Source organism: Peromyscus eremicus, chromosome 4 (assembly GCF_949786415.1).
Source record: "Peromyscus eremicus chromosome 4, PerEre_H2_v1, whole genome shotgun sequence".
In the NCBI taxonomy this organism is placed as follows: domain Eukaryota; kingdom Metazoa; phylum Chordata; class Mammalia; order Rodentia; family Cricetidae; genus Peromyscus; species Peromyscus eremicus.
Genome location: NC_081419.1, coordinates 105,479,662 through 105,506,019, shown reverse-complemented (window position 1 = coordinate 105,506,019; position 26,358 = coordinate 105,479,662). Strand labels below are relative to the sequence as shown.

Here is a 26,358-nt window from a genome sequence, read left to right as displayed (position 1 = left end):
ACTTTCCCTCACCACAGAAATTTATCATGAGGTAAAGTATACGCTCCTCCACTCTCCCAACCCCTCATCTCACAATGGGGAGTCAGCTCAGAGCCACCTTGTATGTCACATTTATCAGGAGCTATGAAGAATCCGTGATGTAATGAGAAACACGCTGAAGCTTGGAATTAGCAGACCAAGATAATCAGGGTGGAGATTCCCATCAGCATGGGGTAGACCCCATAAGGAGGAATTTCTCCATGAAGATTAAGACAAGTGGAGCTGATCACTCAATGCCTTCTAAACTTCTAACACATTTACAAAGGCAAAAGGGCTGGAACTGTCACAGTCACCAGCTCGTTCCCAAATGATATTTCCAATTCTAAACCTTTTTTTAGCAAGTCATGTTGGATATATGTGCATGGAGCCTATTCCTCATGTAAAGTCACAAAAGTATCCCTTGGCCTAGGTAGGAATGGCCTCATGTAAAGTCACAAAAGTATCCCTTGGCCTAGGTAGGAATGGCCTCATGTAAAGTCACAAGAGTATCCCTTGGCCTAGGTAGGAATGGCCTCATGTAAAGTCACAAGAGTATCCCTTGGCCTAGGTAGGAATGGCTTCATGTAAAGTTACAAAAGTATCCCTTGGCCTAGGTAGAGTGTACAATGGTGATCAAAGCAGCCAATATAACTGCTTTTTTCACAATGGGACCTCTGCCTGCAGCTCCTGCAGCGTGGACAGGCTAGATTGTTACCAAACCCATTCTCTATTCCTGGGCATTCCGATAAACCACTTTTCTTCCTCAACTGTGTGTGGGGATGTGGAACTGAGGGACTTAAACCAATGTCCTTGGCTCCAAAAACATTCATGTCATTTTCCATACTCTGTCTTTGGACACCAAAGCAGTCAATCTATACGAGGCCTCCAGGGTTCCAGAGAATTCTGTGTCTCTAGCAAATAATAGAGTCACACATTAGAAGCAATGGATCCTAGGGTCTCAACCAGGTAAGAACTTTGCCAGCAACTGTTCACCTGGGCCCGGTCCCACCAGACTTTGACTAAATGATAGTCCTGTTGCACTAAGGCCATGAAATTGAGGGGTTACCTATTCCAGATGTTAGTTCCTGTCCCTTGAGACTCTACTGAATCTTCCAACTTTATCCCATATCCTGCTTCCCAGCCTACTTGCTCGCCTGAAGGAAGTAAAAGGAAACAAAGAATGTATCTTAAGAGCAGAGGAAAACACACACACACACACAGCTGCAAAGCAAGGCCCCTAAGGGTCCCCAGAACAGTGGACTGCTTGCCAGGCTGTGAGCATCAATCTCCTGTCCCCTCTACCATTTCTACTAGAATGGAGATATAGCCATTTATTTCCAACTCCATTGAATGTAGTCAAATATCATCACTATAATAGAGACATAGCCATTTATTTCTAACTCCATTGAATTTAGTCAGATATTATCACAAACAACCAAAATATAACTGGAGTCAAGTTTCCTCCAGCTCCTGCTGAAATAACTAGAAATAAAGAACCAACTCAGAATCTCCTCTCCCGCAGAAACAATATTTTTCTTCCAACCCACCATCTGAGAGGCAACCAGCCCAGAGCACTACAGTCCGCTGCTCTCCTCAACATGGAAGAAGGTGGCACTAAACCTTACCTCTTTATCCAGGACCCTGCTATCCAAAGTATGCATCATGGAAAGGATGGAACAAAAAAGGAGTATCATAAAGGGTGTGTCAGTCAAGGTTATGGGTCGGGCCAGGTTAGGATCAGGTCATTGGTAGAGCCAGGAATGGAGATCAATTTGCAGCTGAAAAATAGAATGGAGATACACATTCTTCACAGGAACCCAATTCCAAAAGTGGCAGCTTTAGCAAGTAACCTAGTGACATGCATATACTTGTATCCTTTTAGGATCCATGCTCAGCTTCCCATCGCTATCCTAGGGTTGAAAGGGGGGTGGGAAAGAGTCCACTGGAACTGAACTCTTTGAAGGTTGCACTGAAAATCTTCAGGACTCGGATATAAAACCCAGAAAAAAACTTTTGCTCATGACAAAGACAAAACTCCTCCTAAATCTCCTGGGAGCAGTTTCTCTTATTAGCATGCAAGCTCCAGGATAGCAGGGGTGTGTGTGTGTGTGTGTGTGTGTGTGTGTGTGTGTGTGTGTGTGTGTGATTTATTAGATTGGCTTACCGGATGTGGTCCAGCTAGTCCAACAATGGTTGTCTAGAGAGGCAAGAATCCAATAGTTACACTCTCCACAAGGCTAGACAGCTCAGTAGTCCCAATCTGGTGCTTAAGGCCTAGAGGATTCCTAGAGAGTTGCTGCTATTCTGTCTTTGTGGGAATCCCAAAGAAGTTGCTTCTGATATTGGTGAAGGAATTCCCCAGCAACAGGATAGATGAATTTGCTGGTGAAGGTGAGAGTAAGCAGGCAAAAAGCAAAATTTCCATTTTCCAGGAGCTCTTATCTGGCTGCCACCAGAAGGTACCATCTACATTCCAGATAGGTCTTTCTGATTCAAATAATCTAACAAGAAAATCCCTCACAGGAGTGAGTGTACAGGGCCTTGTGTTTTAGTTGATTCCAAGTGCAGTTGAGTTGACAACCAGGATTAGCCATGGTAACTCTGTTCAACAGTGTATTCCGTCCCCAGAACAGATCTTAACATGTTACTGCTGCTTAGTTAACTTGTCTTGAAGGAACGACTAAATGAATTAATGGTGACCAGAGCTGATAATGTTTCAGTGGAGGTTGACCAGATGGTGCCAACAAATGAGATCTATCCCTAATGCCTTCTATCCACACTGTTGCCATTTGGTATCCTAACTCTGACAGTGAGAACCAACCTATACCATCCTCACAGTAGAGGCGCTGGTCTATAACACCTCATTCTCCAAGTGACTGCTTACAGAGTTTCTTTAAGTATGCTCACTGGGGGCTGGAGTCCAGAACTTGTCATCCCAACTACAGGAGAGGAACTAGTCCATAATACCTCATACTCCACATGACTTCTTACAGAGTTCCTTCAAGTCTGCTCCCTGGGGGCTGGAGTCCAGAACTTGTCATCCCAACTACAAGAGAGGCACTAGTCCATAATACCTCATACTCCACATGACTTCTTACAGAGTTCCTTCAAGTCTGCTCCCTGGGGGCTGGAGTCCAGAACTTGTCATCCTAGATGGTAATGCCTCAGTGAACCAAGCTATTGCCTCCTGTTTTCTATCATTCTAAAGGTATTTAACAACGGAGAAAAGGATGAATACAGATTCAGGCCAGCAGGCTGAGTCTGTGCTGGGCTACGGTATGTTGCATGGAGTAACAGCTTTCCAGTTTTACCTAGTTGTGAACAAATAAGGCAACAGCCTTGTCCTGAGTTACCTCCTTTTGATGTACATGACTGGAAATGACTCCAGGTCTTGTTTACACAGGGAAGCAACAGCCACCTGCCAACATACTGGGAGGCACAAGCTGACAATTTGTTGATGCTAATAAATAATGATGCCTGAAAATGTATCAAACCATATCAGAAACCCCAGGCATGCAAGCTTATAGATCACACCAGATGTAATTCCCTCACCTGGGACCATAAGAGAAGGCACACCGTAAGACGGAAATGAAGCAAGAACATTGATTAGTCACCCTGTCACTCAGCACAAGCCTCATCCAAGAAAACTGTACAGTGCAGGATTCCTGCCTTGGGCTCCAGCTCCAGAGAAATTCCTCCTGCCAAAGACATTCAGCCAGCAAACCAACCCTCAAACAGCCTGAAATGGACCTGAACTGTACACCTCTGTGTCTGCACTTGTAATGCTTCTCTTCTGGGTTCCTGTAGACCTTTCCTTACAGCTGTATCGGCTCACTGCGTCCAACTTCAGGACAGTGTCTCTGAACTCAGAGGCCTCTTTAACCCTTTCATAGACATTCTGTGGATGACTATCTAAAATGCAATATGTGATCTGAGACTTAATATTAGTAATTAAGATTGAACTGAAAGAGCCAGTCACTAGGGGCTGGCGAAATAGTTTGGTGGGTAAAGTACTTTTTACTGCTGTGCAAACACGAGGACCTGAGTCGGGATCTCTAGAACCACCACCGCAGGCATGGTAGTGTGTCCTGAAACCCCAGACATGGAGCAGCAGAGACAGGTGGCTTTTAGAGCTTGCCAGCTAGTCTAGACAATCAGCAGGCTCCAGGTTCAGGGAGAGACCCTGTCTCAAAACATAAAGTGGAGGCTGGACAGATGGAGTGCCGTTAAGAGCAGTGGCTGCTCTTCAGAGGACCTGGTTTGATTTCCAGCACCCACATGGTGGCCCACAATCATTAACTCCAGTTCCAGGGGACCCAAGGCCCTCTTCTGGCCTCTATGGGTACAATGCATAACAAAACACCTATATACATAAAAATAAATTTAAAAAAATAAAATTTTAAAAATAAATAAAATTAAGAAGCTATTAATAAAGACTCCCCAATGTTAACCTCTGGCCTCCTTATGCATATGCTCATTTTATATATATATATATATATATATATATATATATATATATATATATAGAGAGAGAGAGAGAGAGAGAGAGAGAGAGAGAGAGAGAGAGAGAGAGAACCATTGATTTGCAATAGCCAGTTATCAAGCAAAATTAGCATTGTTTGGCAAATCACAATCAATCAAGCTAACATAGCTTGTGATTTTACTAGTTTACAAGTCCTGACATGTAGAAAGACACAAACATGTCTGTGTTTCTAACATTACATACACTTACTCTTCCATCTTAAAGTAGGCACCATTCTGCTGAATCACAAAGCAGGTTCTCCAGGGATCACAGAACCAGCACTTTGCCCGAGAGGCTCCTGGAGATCACAGTGATTTGAGAACCAGTAGGATGGCTTGCAAGGAGGATCCCAGACTTAGGATTTTACCCCTGAATCATCCAACACTCATCCATAGTGAGCTTATTTATGCTGATCTTCTGGAAAGGCTTGCCTTGAAGCCAGAACTCCATTGCTTTACTCCGCTCCGGTTCAATTCCATTTGCCCTCTGCTATAAAGAAGGCTCTTGGTCCCAGAGAATTACTGAAGATGATATGGTAAGAAAGTACCAGTATTTACTTCCTGGGTAGAAGTTCCTATCAGAATTACTGCCCTAGGAAGCCTGTACACGTCTAAGTCACACTGCCTGCCAAGGGCTCATCTCTAACAGGTAGAGTTTGATGAATGGTCGGCAGGATGGCAGAAGAGAAAAATTCACATCACGCCACAACTGAGGCTATCATTGCTCCTGCCCATTCTTAATCTACCATCTGCAACAAGGAACAAACAAAGTGCCAAGGTCATACACAGGGCACCTTCAGAAAATCCTCCAGCATTTCTGTGGCTTCGCTCCCACAAGCCAAGACAAGGTAAGAAAGCAATGATGGAGAATGAAAGCCGGTTGTTAAAACATTTGTGCCTGCATTAGGGCATGCACACCGTGTATGTGCCTGCATGAGTTCATGCGCACCATGTGTGGACAGTTGCCTGAGTAGTCCAGAGATGACATCAGATTCCCTGGAAGTGGAGTTATAGGTGCTCATGTGCCACTTGGTGTGGGTGCTGGAACTGAACCTGGGTTCTCTGGAAGAGCAGAAATCACTCTGAGCACTAGAGGTGACAGGAAGGTGAGACTGCAAGGAGCAGAAGCCACTCTTAGGTGAAGGATAAGAATGGCTCCAGTCACAGCAGGGAAATAAGAGCCTGTGGTGGTCTGAAAGAAAATGCTCCCCCCCCCCAGGGAGTGGACTATTAGGAGGTGTGGCTTTGTTGGAGTGGGTGTGGCCTTGTTAAAGGAAGTGTGTCACTGTAGGGTGGCTTTGAGGTCTCCTATGCTCAAGCTATTCCCAGTGTGGCACACAGTTGCTTCTGCTCCTGTGGGTCAAGATGTAGAACTCTCAGCTCCTTTTCTAGCACCGTGTCTGCCAGCACGCTGCAATGAAGATATTGGACTAAACCTCTGATACTGTAAGCCAGCCCCAATTAAATGTTTTATAAGAGTTGCCATAGTCATAGTGTCTCTTCACAGCAATAGAAACCCTAACTAAGACAGAGCCTGCCCTTTGTCTGATAAGCAGTGAAGAGCTTCAGCCTTGGTCAGCAAATGGTCTGCAAAAAGAATTCCGGAGGTTCTAGGGCAGGAAGGAACCAGAAAGGCAAGCATTGTCAATTTCCTGCACTGGCTTACCTGATGCGCAAATCCAGGAAGGGGTCGGCAGGAGCAGAGAGAGGACCTATCTCTCTCTGAAAGGTCACAGCAGTGAAGGGGCTGGCAAAAAAAGCTCAACACCACCCCAGTCATGCCACCCACACCCACATCTTTGGATTAATCATGGGCACCTCAAATTAAGAGTTCTAAACTCACCATCCCCAACCCTAAAATCTTCAACTTGCTGGGTTCCTTATGGATACAGAAACATCATCCACGCAGCTCCTCTAACTAGAAACATAAAGTTTACTCCCTACTACAAATCCAGCCAGCTCTACAGATGGTTTTGCTTACTTGAGTTTGTGAATCTACCCCTTCTCTACATAATTTTTACCTGAGATCAGGCCCTGATCATTTCTCACTCCAGTCTTCATTTCCACCACGATAATGCCTCCTGCAGGTCTAAAGAGTTAGCCTCTCTAAATATAATCATTCTGCTTTGGGTTAAGTCCCTAGCACACTTGGTCCTGTGGCGCTGAACTCTTTGTCTCTTCTCTCTTATTGTAGCGGTGATAAGTGGGACTCCAAGTAGTTAGTTTGGGAGGTGATTTCAGGAAGCATGATGAGGTGCTTGTTTAAGATTGTTTATGTATATGAGTGCTCTGTCCTCCTATAGGTCTACACAACAGAAGAGGGCATCAGATCCCATTACAGACGGTTCTGAGCCACTATGAGGTTGCTGGAAATTGAACTCAGGACCACTGGAAAAGCAGCCAGTGTTGTTGTTGTTGTTGTTGTTGTTGTTGTTGTTGTTTTAAAGGTAGTGCTTTTTAAAGAGGGTGCTTCCCTGAGATTGGGCCACATGGGCCCTGAGGTTTACCTTTGCTACAAGCAAACATTAGAGGTTTTTGTACCTAAAATGGCCCTCACATGAAATTTGTGTTTTAGTCTTTCACGTGAGTAGACACTGTCCAGAGGGACTTGTTCTCTCAAAATGGCTAAAGCATTCCCCCACCAAACCCACTGGTCAAGGAAGTCAGACTTCAGACATATCCCAAGTAGAGTTCTGATTGTCCCAGTCTGACCGTCTTTAGAGACTTCCTGCAGGGAGTATTCACATGCTTGGCCAAGAATGCAGCTCAGAGGTAAAGTGGTTGCCTAGCATGTGCAAGGTCTCGAACTGATCTTCAGCCCTTCAAAAAACACACGCGCATGAGTGTATGTGTGCACGTGCACAGGTACCGCCCCCACATTCCCACCAAAGGATCTTGTGTCTGTCCCTACTGTTCTTATGATGGGAGGCTCCTCCTCTTCTCCCATCTCTTTCCCTTGTATCCCTGCTTCCTAGCAGTGCCACATCCCCTCTGCCCTCTGGTTCTCCACGTTCAGATGTTGCTCTGCTGTTCCCCACTCATCTGAAAAGTGCGGGCACTGTTTACGCAGCCCTGACACAGGTTCCCCTAAGTGGTTTTTACTCTCATTTCACGCTGGAGGAAAGGAGGCTCAAGGAGGTCCAATGGCCAATAAGGGCGGAGCCTGGAGAGTGGAGGCAGACTACTCTGCTCCCTCCCCCTTAATCACCCTATGGTAACCTTTCCCACCCTCCAGCACTTGACCTTCTCTGCCCGGAGGGAGATCCGAGTCCTTCGAGTAGCTACAGTCAGATTTATTCTTACCTCGGATGCAGAGGAAAATAACAGGGCCAAAGTTGGTATTATTCAGAGTGTGGCCAAGGTCCTGGGGCTATAGCCACACCATCTGGCCCCACGCCAGTCACGCCCATTCAGCCCAAGCACAAGCATCCTTCAGGGCTGTCTCAATGCCACTATCCCACCATAGCGGGTGTGAGATCTTGGGCTGGCCAGTCGCCCCAGAGAAAAGAGGAGGGGCATCAGACACATCCAAGCGCTCTAGCAGCGTTTAACCATCCAGCCCTGAACCTACAGATCCTAGGCTCTTGCTGCTCTCTGGCGGCAGGAACCCGGAGCCAGAGCCCCGGGGATCGCACCTTGTATGCTCCGCTAGGGCAAGGGCAAGCAGAGAGTGACCGCGAGTCTAAAGAGAGGAAGGGAGGCAGCGAGACGCAGCTGGGGCAGAGAGGATTGGGGTCCGGGAGAGCGGAGGAAAGGAGGACAAGCGGACAGCTAGGGCAGAGGGCGGTCGTGGGCTCCGGCGGGGACTCCCTCTGCAGCCGCTGGCCACGAAGAGCCCCTTCTCCGGCTTCAGCCCTCGCTCGCACCGGCCGCCCCCCTCCTCCCTCCCGGCCGCCCCTCCTCCGTCCCGCCCCCGCGCAGAGTCCCAAGCGCTGCAGAGGCCGCCGCCTGCACTGCCGCTCCCGGAGCCGCCGCTCGCCCTGGACACGCTTGGAGAAGGGCGCAGGGCGACCGCCCCGACCCTTCCCTCCCTGCGACTCCGCGGCCACCGCTAGACCGGTTCCCTCGCGCCGCCGTTCCCGCTGGGACCTTCACGGCCCCGTGGCTTCCCCTCCGCTCCCCCTGCTCCACCGCTCCCCTGAGGCCCCCTCCGCGGCGGGAACTTGGGCAAGACCGACGGGACCCGCGCGCGGAGCTGGGCTCCGGCGCTGCGGCGATGCCCGCGGGCCCCCTCCTCGCCACTTGCTCGCCCTGTGCCGGGGCTCGGGCCCCGACGGCTGCGCCGTGAGATGACTTTCCGCGACCTCCTGAGCGTCACTTTCGAAGGACCCCGCTCCAACAGTAGCACTGGGGGCTCCGGCGCGGGCGGTGGAGCTGGCACGGCTGGACCCGAGGGCCCGGCGGTGGGTGGTGTGCCAGGGACCACTGGCGGCGGCGCTGTGGTGGGGACCGGCAGCGGCGAGGACAATCAGACCTCCACGGGAGAACCGGGGGCTGCGGCCGGCGGCGAGGTGAATGGCTCAGCGGCCGTCGGGGGCCTGGTGGTGAGTGCTCAGGGCGTAGGAGTGGGGGTCTTCCTAGCAGCCTTCATCCTCACCGCTGTGGCGGGCAACCTGCTCGTCATCCTCTCGGTGGCCTGCAACCGCCACCTGCAGACGGTCACCAATTATTTCATCGTGAACTTGGCGGTGGCTGACCTACTGCTGAGTGCAGCCGTGCTGCCCTTCTCAGCCACTATGGAGGTTCTCGGCTTCTGGGCCTTCGGCCGGACCTTCTGCGACGTCTGGGCCGCGGTGGACGTGCTGTGCTGTACCGCCTCCATCCTTAGCCTCTGCACCATCTCTGTGGACCGGTACGTGGGCGTGCGCCACTCGCTCAAGTACCCAGCCATCATGACAGAGCGCAAGGCCGCTGCCATCCTGGCTCTGCTCTGGGCGGTGGCCCTGGTGGTGTCCGTGGGACCGCTGCTGGGCTGGAAGGAGCCAGTGCCCCCGGATGAGCGTTTCTGCGGCATCACCGAGGAAGTGGGCTATGCTGTCTTCTCTTCCGTGTGCTCCTTCTACCTGCCCATGGCGGTGATCGTGGTCATGTACTGCCGCGTGTACGTGGTCGCGCGCAGCACCACGCGCAGCCTCGAGGCAGGCATCAAGCGGGAGCCCGGCAAGGCCTCCTCCGAGGTGGTGCTAAGGATCCACTGTCGCGGCGCAGGCACTAGCGCCAAAGGAACCCATGGGACGCAGAGTAGTAAGGGCCACACCTTGCGCAGCTCACTCTCGGTAAGGTTGCTCAAGTTTTCCCGGGAGAAGAAGGCCGCCAAGACGCTGGCCATCGTCGTGGGTGTCTTCGTCCTCTGCTGGTTTCCCTTCTTCTTCGTCTTGCCACTGGGTGAGTGATCCCCTCGCATTAGACCCTTCCTTCCCTTCTGGCAAGTCCCTCCCTGGAAGGCTTAGATGACCCACAACCTGTCTGTGGACGTTTATGACCATAGAGGGAGAGCAAGGGGCTCTTGGTACTTCTGAGTTTCCTTTTACAAGTTTCTCATTCTTTTTCTTACCCTTTGCAGCCATTACGAACCTTGGTCTTGCTTTAGTTCCTTGGCAATCTGGGCAAACATGTCCCTGTAATTTGTGGCCAGCAATAGTGTATGTGACCCCCACATATACTCATCTCTGGAAACAGATACATAGTGGGCGAGCCCACATGCACTCATTCATTCACCGGCGGCAGCCCCAGGCTAGTCACCTTGTGTCTCAGCAGACACCAGAGGCCTTGCTTTCTCCAATTGGCATTCATTCAGTGGCCCCACTGGTGTCTGTGAGAATCCTGTGGGCTTTCCCTGCTGAAATCTCCTCTTGAAGGGGTTGGAGGAGGGGATCTGTGGGGATGGGAAGGACAGGATTAGTAAACTGTCAAGTGGACAGTTACTATTGTTGATAGTATTTACAGAGTGAACTAGTTCCCTTACAAGGGCCCTGCAATCCTGGGGGAAGGGCAACTGTTCTCAGGGGATTCCTCCCACCCCTTGAGACTAAAAGCCCTGGAGCAGGGCCAAGGGGCTGACCAGCACAGAGAGGAGAAAGGGGCAACGTTTCTAAGGCTCTTGGCTCTGGTCACTTTGCTCACTGCTGCAGCCGCTGCAGCTTCAAGCAGAGCCTCTCCAGCCTTCCCCTTGGCTGCTTGCACTTGTGAGACACACTCAGGGAAGAAACAATGGCCTCCCTCCCGATCCTCTGCAAGTCTCCCACACACAGCAGCCACGGTGACTTTTATATATCATAATTCAGTTGCATCACTCTCCTGCAAGTCCCTTGGTGATTTCATACTTCTTGGGAACAAAACTGTCTTCTGTAGCCTACAGAGGGTAGCCTTCAGATTTATTATTGTCCAACCGAAACAGGTCACTGTTAGTATTTACAGTAGGGCCACAGGCATGAACTGCAGGAGTCCCCAACAGAGGCTGTTCCCATCTGAAAGGGGCTATTCAGGGAATTGCTTCCTTCCTCCGCCCTGGCCCTCACCCTCTGTGAGTAAGTTCCTTACCTGTACCTATCTCTGGTCTTCTCACTTGATCTTCCCTGTGTCTGGAGGGCACACCCCCTAAACCTCTTAGCTAACTCCCAGCCTGTGGGTTTCTGCTTAAATCCCCCCATGAGTGTTTCACTCCCTCACTGGCTCTCTGGCTTTTCCTTTCAACTGCATCATCCCTGAACCCATAGCACCCCGAATGGTGCCTGGCATTTGAGGAGCAATATCACTCTTCACTGAGGACACAGACTCTGGTGCCAGACAGCTTGAGTTCAAATCCCAACCCTGCCTCTTGATCACTGTGTAGCCTCAGACCTCTGTTTCTTCCTCTTTAAGTGAGGATGGGGATGACAGTAATAATTCTGACCTTGACAAGTGTTGTGAGAGCCAAGGAACTGCTGTGCATGAATGTTATTGAGGCTTATGCGAATGTCATACAGTGACCACCCTGCTTCCCCCAGATCAGGAGAAGGAGAAGGAAAGTCTGCTTTGGGGTTGGTTGGGGAATGTGAAAGCAACTAAGTGGCAGGAAAGGACAAATAGCCAGAATAAAGATGTTATGTGTCTGTACACACACACACACACACACACACACACACACACACACACACATATACCCTCTCCAAGGCCCAGCCCCATGGCCCTGCTCTGGCCTTGCCTCATGGAACCTGTTCAGAAGCACCTGTGTGTGTCTTCCTCACACCAGTCCCCAGAGGGAATGCTCAGCCTGGGTAGAAAATGCCACTTCCCTTTTCACATTTTCCTTTACTTCTTTTAAACTTTTTTGTTACAGAATAGTATGCAAATGAGGAGAGACTGCTCTAATAATATAATAATAATATAATAAGCACCCATAGGCCTATGATCACCCACACTGAGCATGTGCTGAGCTTGCCATATCTACCTTCTATCCTTCCTCTTACTGCTTGCACAGAATAGATCACAGCTGAACTCAGTGTCCCACTTCCTCCTCCACCTCCCCAGAGGTGATGCTGGCATTTATCACTCCCAGGTATTGGTTGATACTCTTACCACAAACATCCACATTCATTTCAAAGCATAGCATTGTTCTGTGTGTCTTCAGAATCTGTACCCACTGTGCATATCACTCTTCAGTCTGCGTTTTTCATCCAACATTATGTCCTTGAGATTCATGCAGTGTGGGGCCATTATTAGTGCATTTGAGACTACGGCATGGTGTGCTGATCCAGTCTCCCGCTGAATGTTAGGTTTTTCTCATTTTTTTTCACAGTTAAAATCAACACAGTCAAAGACTAGGACTGTTTTTTGAGGTCCAGATCACATCATCTTCCAGGAGATCCTCTCTAAGTCTCCGTGACCTCTGTCCCTTGTTGGCATGAGCTGCTCTTTCTTTGTCCCTATATCTCTGCTGCTGCTCCCACATGGTATAGGAGCCCTAGAGATGTCTATATCTGGCTCCAGGAAGGGATTACATGGGCGTATGAATATGCAAAGCTATCAAGTTGTGTGTTTTAGGATGTGCGGACCAGCTCAAACTCCTGGCAGAGCTTAATCCTGGGGAGCTGGCAATAATGAACAAACAGGACAGATGCCAAGCAAAGAAACAGAATATTCCACTCTGCCTCGTATAGACTGAAGGGCAAAGAGGAGGGTAGGGGCTGCTGTGGGAACAAGAGGGTGGCCTGGAGGCTGTTGAGGAGGGTTGGGGGCCAGGAGGCTTGTGAGGGAAGAGATGCCCTTGAGCGAACATTCTGAGTTGCAACACTTTGTAAGGAATGTGGCCTTCAAGGGGCCAACATGCTTTAGCTTGGAGGTGCTTGGATTTGAGCACAGAGGTTGGGGATGAGTGGGGTATAGTCTCCCAGGAAGTAGCAGGAGAAGGGTGGGAGCCAGGGGAGTACCTGTTTAGAAAGAACCAAACAGAAGTGAGGAAACGCAGCTGGGAGAGGAGCAGCACAGCTGAGGCACAGCTGAGGAATAGCTGAGGTGCAGCCGAGCAACAGTGAGGTACAGCTGAGGACCATCGAGGCACAGCTGAGGCACAGCTGCACAGGTGGAAAACCTTCAGGTCCACATGAGTGTGCCAGCTGTGACAAGCACCAGACATGGAGGTTCTGGGGAAGAGCAAGCGATGTGTGTCCACAAAAGGCCATGGTTATAGAAATGAAAACAGCCATACGGCCACTCTCTGGGGGCCACATTGCCCCCACTCACACCTCAGGAGACCCAGCTGCAATGGAGATGTAGCTGGTGAGCGGAAACAACGTGGGGTAGCAAGAGTGTTAAGGAAAAGTCTGGAATCCCAGAGGAATGCTAGCACAGAGGGCCATAGACTGCTACCTATCAGCCCCCAGCATGCTGGCTGGTCATAGTAGATGTAACCTGAGCACTGGGGAGGCTGAAACAGTCTATTTAGTGAGATCCTGTCCCCCCAAAAAAGAGCGATATGCTTTTGGTCAAGCCAAATGTACTGCAAAGGAGGACCAACAATAGGTGTACTGAATTGTGAGGCCCCCTAAGGACAGATGCAAGGCACACAAAATCATGAAGGGCCCAGATAAGCTATAGATCATCTCATTTACGTCTGCCTTACTTTCCCCACAAGGAACAAGCATGGGACATATATTCCCCAGAGGCAGGCAGAGATTACATAATAGGGACGTCAGACATCGCCTGTCTGGTACTACACACAGCTCCAGGGAGCATAGGGAGCTGCCGGTGCCAGGGCCGTGTGTGGAGACTTGCAGCCCTTGCCCTGGTGAGTGGCCACAGGCCTGTCTGCCTTCTTGCTCTGTATCTGTTTCATGCATGACAGCACCCTTACGGGACAGACCTGAACAGGGCAGCACTTCCTGTTCAGTCTCAGAGGCATTCCAGGTCAGACTGGAAAGAATACAGATATACCCTGTGGGAGCTGTGGAGAAGAGAGCTCTTGACATCCCTGCCCAGGACAGACACATTTCCTCTGGTCCTAAGCAAGCTGGCACAGGCTGGATGCCATGAAAAAAAAATCATAAGAAACTATATAAATAGACGCTGGTCACAAGCATCCCAAACTGTGGTGTGTATGGGCAAGGACAGCAGTCAGACTACTACCTAGGACTTGTCTGGAAAACTTCAAGATGGAAGATGGCCAATGTACTGATTAGAACTTCTGCCCCTGGGACACACGGTGCATGAGTCTGCTCAGCCCCAGATATCCAGACTGAGTGTTTGGTAGCCTTTTCTGTATGCCCTGTATGCCAAAGGGAGAAAGGGACAGGGACCCTTGTCCCTCCTGAGCACCCAACTGCGGGAGAGCATCTGTTCTCTTCAGGGAGGCTTCAAGGGCCATGCCTCTCCTCAGTGTCTTCAAGGCTGTATTATCTTGCACTTGGTTTTGATGGACATGGCAAGTGCCTCTCAGTGAGGCCCAGAAGTAGGGTTGCCCTTGAGACCTGCACATACAGGACCCAGCCTCACCCCTTGCCATTCTGATGACACTGACGGACCCTGGGTTTCCGTTTCCAGCTCTCTGGCTTTTGACCAGGTCGCCAAGCATCACTGGCTTCTGCAGCCATTTTACGTTTTGCAGTGATGAGGACTGGACCCAAGCCATGTGTTCCACCGCTGAATTACACCTCAAGTCCCCTCACTGTCCTCTGAATGTCACCACCCAGGACAGCTTCAGAGGCTCTGACTGAAGTCTACACAGTCCATCCAAGCCTCATGACTCCCTTCCAGCCATCTGGGAGCCATCACTGGTCCTCTCTTTCACAGTGCTGGCCTGTCTTTATGGTGCAGAGAACGTCTCTGACCCTCAGACTTGTCTGTCACCTTGCTCCAATGCACTACAATGTCAGGATTCAATGTGTATCATAGTGTGAGGGCTGAGGACACTTACCGCATAGCCCGGTAGAGTAGCCATGTTGGTGGGGTACCCAGGCTTGACAGACCTGGAATGGGCAGTCTATGATAAAGCAGGTCCAGAGATGATGCCCAGGCAGGAGAATGGAGAAATAAACCATTTGTTCATAGACTAGACTACTATACAGCAAGGAAAAATAACAAGTGAATTTTGTGGACTTTCTGCTGAGTGGAGTAAGCCAGCTTGGGAGCATAAAGTGTGTTTACCATATGATTCTACTATGTGTATGACATTCAAAAATCGGCAAAATCTAATCAATGAAAACAGTGGTTGCCTTTGTGTGCGTGAGAGAGTGAGGACAATGAGTGCCAGCTGGAAGCAAGTGCTAGAACTTTCCGTGGTGCTCAAGGACAGATGCAAGTGTTGTCATCGTAGTATACACTTAAGGCATACACACTTACATTAGTGTTTGCAAAAACCTGCTCTGTGTCTGTAAGCTCCTACCTCTCACAGAGCAGGTGCTTGGCGGACTTGTGCAGGGCGGGGAAGTGGAGAAACCCATGTATTTGCATATCCTGCATGCCCTGGGTCTGGGTGGCACAGAACAGCCCGGTGTTTTACTTCAGTCCACTCTATTTTATTTTATCAGAGTATTACGGCATTTTATAATAAAATCTTAACTGTGCACACACTATTATTAACTATAGGAACAATGCTGCACAGCTGGTCCCTAGCCCCTGATGATCATACCAGATGGAAGTTTCAACAGCTCCTGTTCAGAAACTGAGGGCCCCAAAGAGACGTCTGCTCTCCGGCGTGGTTTCTAGGCATCTGTGTTATTGTGTGGTACCTTACAGGTTTTGTGCTTGGCCACAAACTGTCTTCCGAAATGCTTGACAAGCCTTCAGGATCCGAGTGTGTTCTTGCTCTCCAGTCTACTGAGAGTTTCGGGCTCAGCTTGTACTTTCCGGCCCCAGGCCTGGCACTCACAATTTCTCTTTTATTGGGAAATGACAATTAAGATACCACAATGTGTGCTCTCAGCTGCTGACTGACACCGCTGTCATATCTGCCATCAGTTCTGGCTCAGGTTCAGGACAGAGCTAAGAAATACAATACCGTTAGAAATCCCCGAAACACTTACGATGCCTGAGTATTAGGGTCACAAGCTGTCTCCTCCATTTCCATCCCTAGTCTATCCTATCAATGTGGCACCATTGTACTGAGGCTGATCTATGATGGCACCTCATCCTCCAGGCTAGACTGACGTTCCCTTTCCTCTGTCCTTTTAGGGCCATGCTTGAGTCCCTGTGCCCACCTGCATCCCCCACCCCTGCATCCTCAATGGATCTGTGTCTGAGTCCATCTGCTCTGCCCTCCCTCCTGGGTTATGTTGAGCTCAGCCTCAGTGTGGCTCTCACCCCCTTGTCTCCGATTTTGCCTGCCATGCCTGAGAGGCAGCCAGTCCCATGGCTTAGCCCTTCATTTGCTCTGAGCACTTTTAACTCCCTCTCATCCCTTACTCCTGGGAGTCTCAAATCCAGAATTGGGCCCACCGTTCTCCCATGTGGTACAGCCGTGTGCTGATGAATACATTCTCATTGGCTCTGGGATGGGACTTATTTGTAGTATCAGCCCATTCCTGTGGTATAAGTATTCTCAACGTAATCAATGTCAAGTTATAAAAAACACAACCACCCAGTTTGCTAAATTCCCGAGAATGCAGTCAGCTCTCAAGAGCGAGTACAAACTACTTAGCTGAGCATGCCAAAGAGGTACCAACCTCTACGTAGTCATCCCTCTGCCCAGGGACAGCCTCCGGGTGTCCTTGGGAGCCCTTGCAGGTTCCCTTCAGCTCTAATTCTCCGAAGTTCTTTCCTTCCTAATGGAGCTGCTTCTGCCAGCTCTCCGTACCTTGCATCTCCCTTCCTATGCACAGCACACAGTTCTGTCTAGAGTTGTCGTAACATGCTCCCCGCTCAGCATGATGGCCTCCTTTGCCCTCATCCTTACCCTACCATCTCATTGGTAGCTTTCCTCCGTTACAGCTACTTGTAAAAACATCCCTTGTCACTTACTTCTTAAAGACTACTCTGATATTGGCCCTCCTCTTCCAGCCAGCAGTGCCTGGGCCCCACTCAGGGTAGCTCTTGCCACACCAGCCCCTCCCCCTTTGGCGCTGTCGCCAGTGGCAGCCCCATAGTCACTCTCTAGGGTACTTTCAAGCCCCTTCATCCTCTCCTGTTACGTCAGCCTTCCCTCCTGGACTCTCGCCATCCCTCAGGTCTTACCCTGCATGCACACTTCTCTGGTGGTACCCTCAGCCTCCTTAGGGGGCCCTTTTTCCCCCCTCTGATCCCCGTTTAACTTCAGGTCCATATTCCAGTCCCTCAAACCATATTAATTTCCTATCTTGCTGTAACAAATGACCATTGATTTAGTGGCTTACAACAATGAATCATCTTCTGGGGATGAAGGTCATAAGTCCTCAAATCAGGTCCTGGCTGGCTGTCTCCCTAGGGGATCTAGGAGAAAGATGTTCCCCGACCTTCCGCAGTCCGTGAGAGACAGCTCTGGTCCCTCCTCCGTGCAGAAGTGTCCACCATCACATCACCATCTGACTCTCACCCTCTGCTTGGGCCCTTGTGAGACTACCTTGTGCCGATCTGGCTTACTTGCATTAGCCGTGGAAGGTCTGGACAACCCGGGGGCCCTTATTCCATCTGCTGCACTCCCACACCCTGACGTACCAGCTTCCCTTCCTGGGCTCCCCTTTCCACTTCCCTGACTCTGCTACTTACCATCTTCCCACACAGCAAGAGGCATCTCTGCGTCCTCTGGTGCCCACAGCCTGAGCTTCATCTTCAGTCCTTCTTCCACACCCCAGCCAGCCACTCCGCCCACTGAGCATCTCTCTCTTCAGCCTGTCCCATTTTCCCATTCCCACTGCCCTGCCTAAGCAAATCAGCCAACGAATGTCACAGGTCCTCTGTGCTGGCCACCATCACCTTCCTAGCAGGAGCTGGCCACTGACTGTCCTAACAGTGCCACGATGCCAATGCTGTGTTGTGAGAGAAAATTGACACAGGGAGGCTGAGTAACATGATCCAAGTTCCCACCTCACTTGGTGTAAGGTCTGACACTGGAACCCAGGTGCTTTGGCCCCCAGCATCCTTGTTATTGCTTGCCTGGATGAAAGACTGGACTGGGCTAGGGTAAGATGTCAGTCGGTAGCCATATTTTCAGCTGTAAATATCACCCAGACCCTCGGTCCCTACACAAACCTCTCAGGCTCTTTGCCAGATGTCCTTCTGCACTGACTGCTCGTCATGAGGAAGACCTGAGCATGGTCACGGGGCATGGCTTCTTCCTGAGTGGCCTGGGCTCTGCCAGACAGAAGCTGAAAGCCCATGGTCCCTGAGTTAGGCCCTGGGCAAGTGGAAGATTTGCCTTCCTCACTCCGCAGTGATGGCCCAGAACAGACGTTGGCCCTGTGATTAGACTGTGTCCAGGTTTCTCAGCACAGGGACTCCCATCCATGGTGCCCACTGCCAGGGGGACCTTCTGTCCTGGGCAGAAGCTTCTATCCTGCACAGACCCAGGAGCACTGCCAGCATAGTCCAGAGGGGCTTCTGCTTGGACTAAGTTTAGTTTGACAAAGCACAGGAGCCACTGGACAGACATGCAGCCCCAGTCACCTGATTGTCTGAGGCCACAGATTGGAGCAGGGGAGATCAGTAAGGAAGTGTTACAGAGGGAGAAATAAAGGGAAGAGAGTGGGAAGGTGGGGAGATAAGAAGGATAAAAAGAGTTGATGATATGAAAGGACCCGGTGCAGACCTAGAGGGGGCCAGAGAATGAGAGCGTGGAGTTCATATCCATAATGTACTCTGAGAGTTGCCCTGCCATTCCATGTCCTTCAGCCCATAATGGAGGCCAAGGTTCTCTGCCAGCTTCAGGGAGCCCGACAGTCCTGAGGCAGACAATCCTGGGGCCCAGAAGAACATCAGACCCATTCCTGATCTATCTCAAGCAAGAAGACTCTGCCAGTGACCCTTCACCATAGGAAACTGGCAATGCCCTCAATATGCCCTGCCATGTCCTCTTAATCTAGATAGGGTCCAGAGCTTACCCAGGTCACCTCTTCCTGACAGCCCCCCATGATTCTTTCCAATTCAAAATAGCCTTGTTTCTTCTCATGCTCCCCTCACTCACTCTCCTCTGCAGCTCTCTGAACTCCTTGGCTTCTTCTCCAAACTATCAGGGATTCTTGCTGCTTCCCGACCTTTGCTCACGCTCTTGCCTCCACCCAGAATTTACTGCAAGGGACAGAGGTCCAGAGTCCCTTGGGGAGAAGGGACAATGAACACCAGTGTACGAGCCACTAAATGGCCAGCTGGAGAGCTGGGACATAGGGATTATCAGGGGTTTGCATTCCTTCTCTCCTGACCCTGCTGGTGGGAGGAGGCATGAGGACCAGAAGATGGCGGAATTTTAGCTCCTAGTGTCTCTCTCAGTGACAGGAATAGCATGCTATCAACAGAGGTCACTAGTCGGGGAAGGGCAAAAAGCAGGGGGTGGGGGACACAGTCTGATACTTCATGGCCAGCTACAACTTCTGCTCGGGGCTGGCTGTGAATTCTGACAGCCTGCCAAGGACATGCTCCTTTCTGGGGATGCCAGAAGAGGCTGTTAAATCACAGAGCCAGCCTCTCGGCCTCAGAGATGTCCATCCTCCTCAGGGCTTGGCCTATTTGCTCCTGTCCCTCTCTTGGCTTAGCCAAGATCCCAGCAGCTCCTCCTCAGCTTGCCCTTCTGCTCCTTGGGAAATAACACTGGCTGGGATAAACCAGGCTACAAAGAGGCCCCCTCCCTCCCCAACTCCCCTTTCCTCCCTCCTTCCCCCCCCCTTCTCTTCCCCAGTGTGTGCCCAGCTGGGCCAGCCAGCTGGGTTTACCTGCTGACCAGGCCCCTTTCTGACCAGCAGTGGCCACATTGCAGGACACTAAGCTAGACCTCTTACACCACATCGGTGTTAGTCAGCATTGCCATCTCCGTGAGAATCCTGAGACTGCTAAGTGAAAAAGAGAAAGCTTTCTTTTGGGTCACTGTTTGGAAGGCTGTCGTCTGTGATTGGCTGGCCCATTGTTTGGGGCATGTGGTGAGGCAGCATGTCACAGAAGCAGTGAGTAGCTGGGAAACAGAAGAGGAGCCACACTCCCAGGGACCTGAAATCCTCTAGCTAGTCCCCACTTCTTAGCCGTTCCACCACCTCCCAGTAGCTGCGTGGACAGGGGAGCACACCTTTAACACATGGGCCTTCTGGGGAACTAACAACCCTCATACGGGACTTCGGGACTTCGGGAAGGCCAGTGGGTACAACTGAGCCAAATGGATGGAAACTGAGCAGGGGTGAGAGGTGAGGAACGAGAGGGAGGGCCAGTAGGAGGACCTGCTTGGGGCTAAACGTGAACTCGGAGGAAGACAAGACAAAGGTCGCTCTACGTCTCCCTGTGTTATAGGAGTTGTAGCATGTTCTTAGAGCTGTGGAGTGCCACTGAGAAGGGACAGAGGAAAGGAGAAAAACCATTTTAAAGAAAAAGCCTCCCTGAAGCTGTGTGCAGATTGGAGGGGACAGATGGAGGCTGGAGGCTGTTGGGGATGCTGCAGCCGTCTAAGCAAAATGAGATGAATAGAAGCACCAGGCTCCAGGAGCCAGGCGGAGGGCCCAGGCTAGAAGGGGAGCCAGGCATGGTTAGATGTGTGGGATGGACTCCTTCAGCGGGGCCAAGCAGAGTAGACAGAAGTCCTGTCCTGGAGTCACCGGCCCAGGGTGGAAGGGGATGAGGGATAGAGAAGCTGAATCGTGACTCCAGCAGGATTAGAGAAGGCAGCCAGTACTGGGACACAACAGTGCTAAGTGAGAAGTAAGCAGAGTGGAGACATCCAGTTAGGTGTAGGGTCTGGGCGGCCTTACTTCAGAGGCGATGGAAGAAGACTCTGGGGGAAAGCTGAGGTCCGTGTGGGTGAGAAGCAACAAGGAAGACAGTGGCTGCCGCAGAGTGGGGGAGGGGCGGGGCATGTGGAGTTGTGCACATTATACCCCCCACTCCCACCCCATCCCCATTACCTTGGGGAAACAGAGGAGCTGCTGGAGCGTTTTGAGCAGGGGACTAACAAGATCAGTTTACCTTTTCTCAAAAGTCATTTGAAGGGCTGAGACTGCTCAGCAGATAAAGTGCTTACCATGCAAGCACAGGGACCGAATTTGGATCTCCAACACCTGTGTAGAGGGCTGGACACACAGGGGTGTGAGCATGAAATCCCAGAGCTGGGGGGACAGAGATGGAAGGAAGGGAGATGTTAGGACAGCTGAGCTGGGGAAAGAAAGAGCTGGAGCCTGGGACAGAACCAAGGTCAGAGCCCCACGCATGTTCAGGCTGTGATTCTGTGGCTCCCGGGTTAGGTTCCGGCTGGATGAGGAATGTGGGTATGGGAGGGTGGTGAAGGAAATGGCTGTGGTGCTGGCAATGTGAGTGCCCGCTAAGCAGGGAAGGATGCACATGCTAGGAACAACAGAAGGAGCTGGCAAATGGTCACCCTCCCGATAAGGAAAAAGAGAGGGGGGATGTGAGAGGCTGTAGTGAGCAGTGTACAGCGCCTGTAAGTAAAGAATAGACTAGCTCTGGCGGCTTGTGCTTGCCAAGGACCCCCAGCTGCTGTGTGGAGATACCGCTCGGGCAGGTGCTGCTGTTAAGACAGGGGTGGTAGTCTGGACCACAGTCACAAGGAAGCAGGGCAAAGCTTCAGGACTCAGAGACCAACAGTTGATGACAGGTGTAGTGTGGGGTGCCATAGGGGAGAGTCTATGGGTGTATCAGTACCCACTGCATTTCAAAGTGAGTGTGATGTGTTGTGGGGGGCGGGCGGGTGAAGGGCTTCGTGGCTCACCTGCCACTAGGGTCCTCATTTGGGACCGTAACAGGAAATATCTCCCAAGACCTGCTGCCCCTGGAATCTGCAACCTGCAGCACAGATGCCTGGATTTTCTAAGCACACGGTGGTCAGAAAGAGAGTAAGGACCAGTTGTGGTGGAAGCTGAGGGATCATCCATCTCTCTCGGACCTTCAGTTTGCACAGCCCCGCTCCTGAGTGCCTGCCTGCATCGCTTACCCGGGGGTTTCCATAGCATAGTCATCCTTGTAGTCCATCCACAAAATAGGCAGAACGTGAGAAAAGTTCATAGCTGAAGAAAGCAGCTGGAGATTGATGGAAATGAGTAGTAGATGCCCACATCCCTCCGCACTGCTGGGGAAACCCAGAGAGCCCCTTTGGGTTAAGCCTCAGTTTCCCATATTAGCAACTGACTTACTAACATCCTTCCCCCTGTGTTAGCACCTACACAAGGTGTTTCCCTCCCAGGCTAAAGATTTGCACTTGAACCCTGTCCCAGAGCTTGCTTCTGGGGGAACTCGAAGTCAGACCTCAAGGGAGGCAGGAGGCAACTGGTGGGGCTGGAAGGCTGCCTTTGAATCCCAGCCCCTCCGAGTATGAGGAATTCCCTGTTCCAGGAAGACTCTGGACAAGTCAGTTGTGCATAAATTAAAGTATCAATGTTTGTAGTAAGATTGGGGCAGTACTAAAACAAGTCGCAAATCTGAAGAAAAACCAGGCCGGCAACAACCGCTGGAAAGCATAGTCCACTGGTGCGTCACCCACAGCGAAACAGAAAAGACCGCAGTCTGAGTCGGAATGTTATTTCCAGCATTTGGCCTGACTTTGCAGCCGTTGAGGGATGCTATTCTTGAGGGCTATCTTCCTGCAGGGTAAGGTCATTCTGGCATTTTCCAGAATAACCCCTCTCCCAGGGGAAACCGACTTTACAAGCCCCAGTACCCACAAACCCACTGTATTCAGTTACTGTTTCTGACCACTCTCTAGATATAGATGGTAGGTTCCCTTCCCAGGCCTGTGATGCCCTCTCTGAAAAGCCACAGGGAGCGGGGGGGGGGGGGGGGGGTAAGAAGATCTCAGGGGTGGGTGAGTGGGTGGGCTGGTTAGTTGATTTGCTTCTTGTCCTGGGGATTGAACCCAGGGGCTCTCAAGTGTTGCAGGAGTTCTCTAGCACTGATCTATACTCCCAGCCCAACACGTTTGGATTAAAATTCTGCTAAGCACTGAGCTCTGAAATTTATGAATCTACATGACATCCCATCCAGAGGAGCATTACTGTCTCCAGTTCACAGAAAAAGAGAGACTTCCAGTGGTCGGCAACGACATGAGCAAGATGTAAAAGGCTGAGCTGCGTGGTGGGTGCTGCCCCCCCACTCCTCCTGCCCTCTCTTAGCATCAGGAACTGGTTTCTCCACGTGGATAGTAGGTGATAAGCAAGGCGGTTAATGAGTGGGGCATAGTGCCTCTGCCCCTGGGGAGGGGGGCACACTGCCCGTATTTGGAGGAATCAAAGACAGAGAAAAAAATGCCACAGTTTGTCAAGGATTGTCACTCCTGACCTTCCATGTCAAGGATGAAGCACCTGGCCCCAACTTCTGTCCAGGGCAAGGCAGGTGAGGAAGTGGCCTCTGTGCCGTCCCTTTGCGCTCAACCCCTTTCCCTGGGAGTGGCTTCCTTAGGGTCCATGCTGAGGATCCTAAGAGAAAGGTTTGTGGGAAACAGGTTCTCAGTACCCATCCCCATCTGCCTGGTGTTCTGCTCCTCCACCCAAAGCCATGCCAGAAGCTTTTCATCACCACTCACCCTGCGACAGCCCCACGGATCCCTGTAGTTTTCCAGCCATGGGTAGTGCGCTCTTGGAGCTTAATTCTGAGTTGTATCTCTCACCCGCTTAAAAATACCCATGGTTCCTAACTACCCTTAGAGTGAAAGCGGAGCCTTCATTCAAGGCCCTCCATTATGGAGCCTAGATGAGGTGTCAGAGTTCATTCCACAGCCACTGGCTTCATGCCTGTCCTGTCCTGGCTGAGTCTGGGATGGTTGGGAGGTGTCCCTGAGCCTGCACTGAGCCCTGCGCTTCAACGGTAATCACACTGTCACCTAGAGCCAGCACGACATTTTCTGACTCCTCCACAGTACCCAGCAATGGGCAAACTTTGGTCACCCCTTAATTCCAGGCTCCTTTCTCTTGGTGCTTAGGCAGTAGAGAACACTGCAGAGACAGACAGAGTGCCATAAAACAACGTACAAAAGATTGCAAATGAACTCATTTTGTTGAAAAAAAAAATAGTTGTCAAAATATTTTCATGGGACTTATAGCAGTATTGAGTTTCCACATCGACGCCTTAAAGAACAGGACGTGCTGGTTGGTGTCTTCTAGAAGGTGCCCTTTGCGGAGAAGAGGACCATGAAGAGACCTTCACACAGACCCCAGTAACTAAGCTCCATAGCGAAGACTGCAGATGGAGAAACTGAGGCTACATGTAGTTTGGTTTCACTCTGGTCAGGATTTGTTGCCTGTGCCCAAATAACGATCAGGTGGGACTCAGAAAACAGGAAGATGACTCCCTTTTCACCATCTGTATGCACAGAGAAAGGCCCCCTTGAGCGCTCCTGCCGGTGACTCAAGCTTCTGAGGTAGGCAGCTGTCAACCTCCCCGCTACCCACATCCGTTAACTGCCCGCGTCTCTGTCCCCTGCAGGCTCTCTGTTCCCGCAGCTGAAGCCATCAGAGGGCGTCTTCAAGGTCATCTTCTGGCTGGGCTACTTCAACAGCTGTGTGAACCCGCTCATCTACCCCTGCTCCAGTCGCGAGTTCAAGCGCGCCTTCCTCCGCCTCCTGCGCTGCCAGTGTCGCCGCCGCCGCCGCCGCCTCTGGCGCGTCTACGGCCACCACTGGCGAGCCTCGACAGGAGACCAGCGTCCCGACTGTGCCCCCAGCCTGCGCGTCGCACCTCCGGGAGCCCCCCTGGCCCTCACTGCACACCCGGGCCCGGGCCCCGCAGGCACGAACGAAGCTCAGGCTCCGGTCTCCGGCCGTCGAAAGCCAGCCTCCGCCCTCCGGGAGTGGAAACTGCTCGGGCCGCTGCAGAGACCCACGACCCAGCTGCGTGCGAAGGTGTCCAGCCTGTCCCACAAGATCCGCTCCGGGGGCGCGCGGCGCGCGGAGACTGTGTGCACCCTGCGGTCGGAGGTAGAGGCGGTGTCTCTAAGCGTTCCCCACGACGGGGCCGAGGCGGTCATCTGCCCTGCCTGTGAGCCAGCCGACTACAGCAATCTCCGGGAGACTGACATTTAAGGACCGACACCAGGTTGCAGGATGTGCTGGAGCCAGGGATGGGGTGCATTGTGGGATGCTGCCTCCGGATCCAGGGCTCTGACCACACCGGGGCTCCATCCCCAGAGCAACAGGAACTGGACCTGGGGTCGGAGCCCTTCCAAGGTGGTGAGTTATGGCGCCCCCTGCTGGACATAGGTGTCCAGCCCTCTTCCTGGAAGGGAAAGACTGCAGGATTCACCCTTCTCATCCAGTCTGAAAACTGCTTAGTCAGCTGGTCCTGAAGTCTGGGCCACACCCCTTGGGGAGGAAGAGTTACAGATTCTTGCTTTGCTGCTGCCAGGAAAAAGATCAGTGGACAGTTTGTACTCCTACGGCCACCCGGAGGAAGTCAGTGGACCTACCATAGGAACTGCATACTGCAAGCTTTGGTGGTATATTGGATGCCCGCCGTACAAATCTGTTGTTTTTCGCCCTAGGCCCACTGCCCCCTCCCCACATTCCTAACCTGTATGTACCCTTCACCTGGCCCAGCCCTCACTATTACCCCCCCCAGGGGCCTTACTGTTTACACTCTGTACATAATTCATTGTGCCTGTCTGTGCCCATCACTTCTCACTGGGATTCCAGGCTGCCAACGGGGAGAGCCTTATTTATCATTTTGAAGCCTATTTATTGGTAAGAGTACTTATATTTTGTTCAGACTGTGCAAACTGTCCATCTTTGGCCTGTAATTCATATAGTCTCCTTTTTCTAAAATCCTTAGACCACCACAGGATAGCCTATGTTCACTTTGCTAGTTTTATCATAACTGCCTCTCTGACAGTTGCTGCCCATTGGAGTTTATTGGGGGGGGGGCGTGCTATAGAGGTCAGAAACCTATTTTGGGAGTTGGGTCTCTCCTTTATCCATGGGGGTCACTATCCTTTGGTCACGGTCTTTTGGGTCTCTCAGCAAGGTGAAGGACTTTGAGGCTTTGTTGACTTTTAAAAGTCACATAAGCACAAACTTTCTTTTTGTCCGCCTCCCTAGAAGCATCTGTGATGCTCTGAGGGTCTCGGGGAACATAGCGGCTACCAATGCAACTGGGAAGACGATACATGAAGAGATATACACACCCACGCAGACAAGTGTGTGGGTGATGAGAAGACCCACACCTAGGAGGCATATTCCTTTAGCTCCGAGTAAAGGCATACATCCCAGGGTCATAAACAATTCACTAAAAAGAGAATAC

The 26,358-nt window shown here is 51.2% G+C and overlaps 1 protein-coding gene across 1 annotated transcript; it reads left to right on the top strand.

The window, feature by feature from the left end:
- Positions 1 to 8,796: 8,796 nt before the first annotated feature.
- Positions 8,797 to 25,826, top strand: Adra1d (adrenoceptor alpha 1D). Its single transcript, XM_059259591.1, has 2 exons — positions 8,797 to 9,924; positions 24,550 to 25,826. The coding sequence occupies exons 1-2, from the start codon at positions 8,829 to 8,831 to the stop codon at positions 25,143 to 25,145; spliced, it is 1,692 nt and encodes a 563-aa protein (XP_059115574.1). The 5' UTR covers positions 8,797 to 8,828; the 3' UTR covers positions 25,146 to 25,826.
- The last annotated feature ends 532 nt before the right edge of the window (positions 25,827 to 26,358 follow it).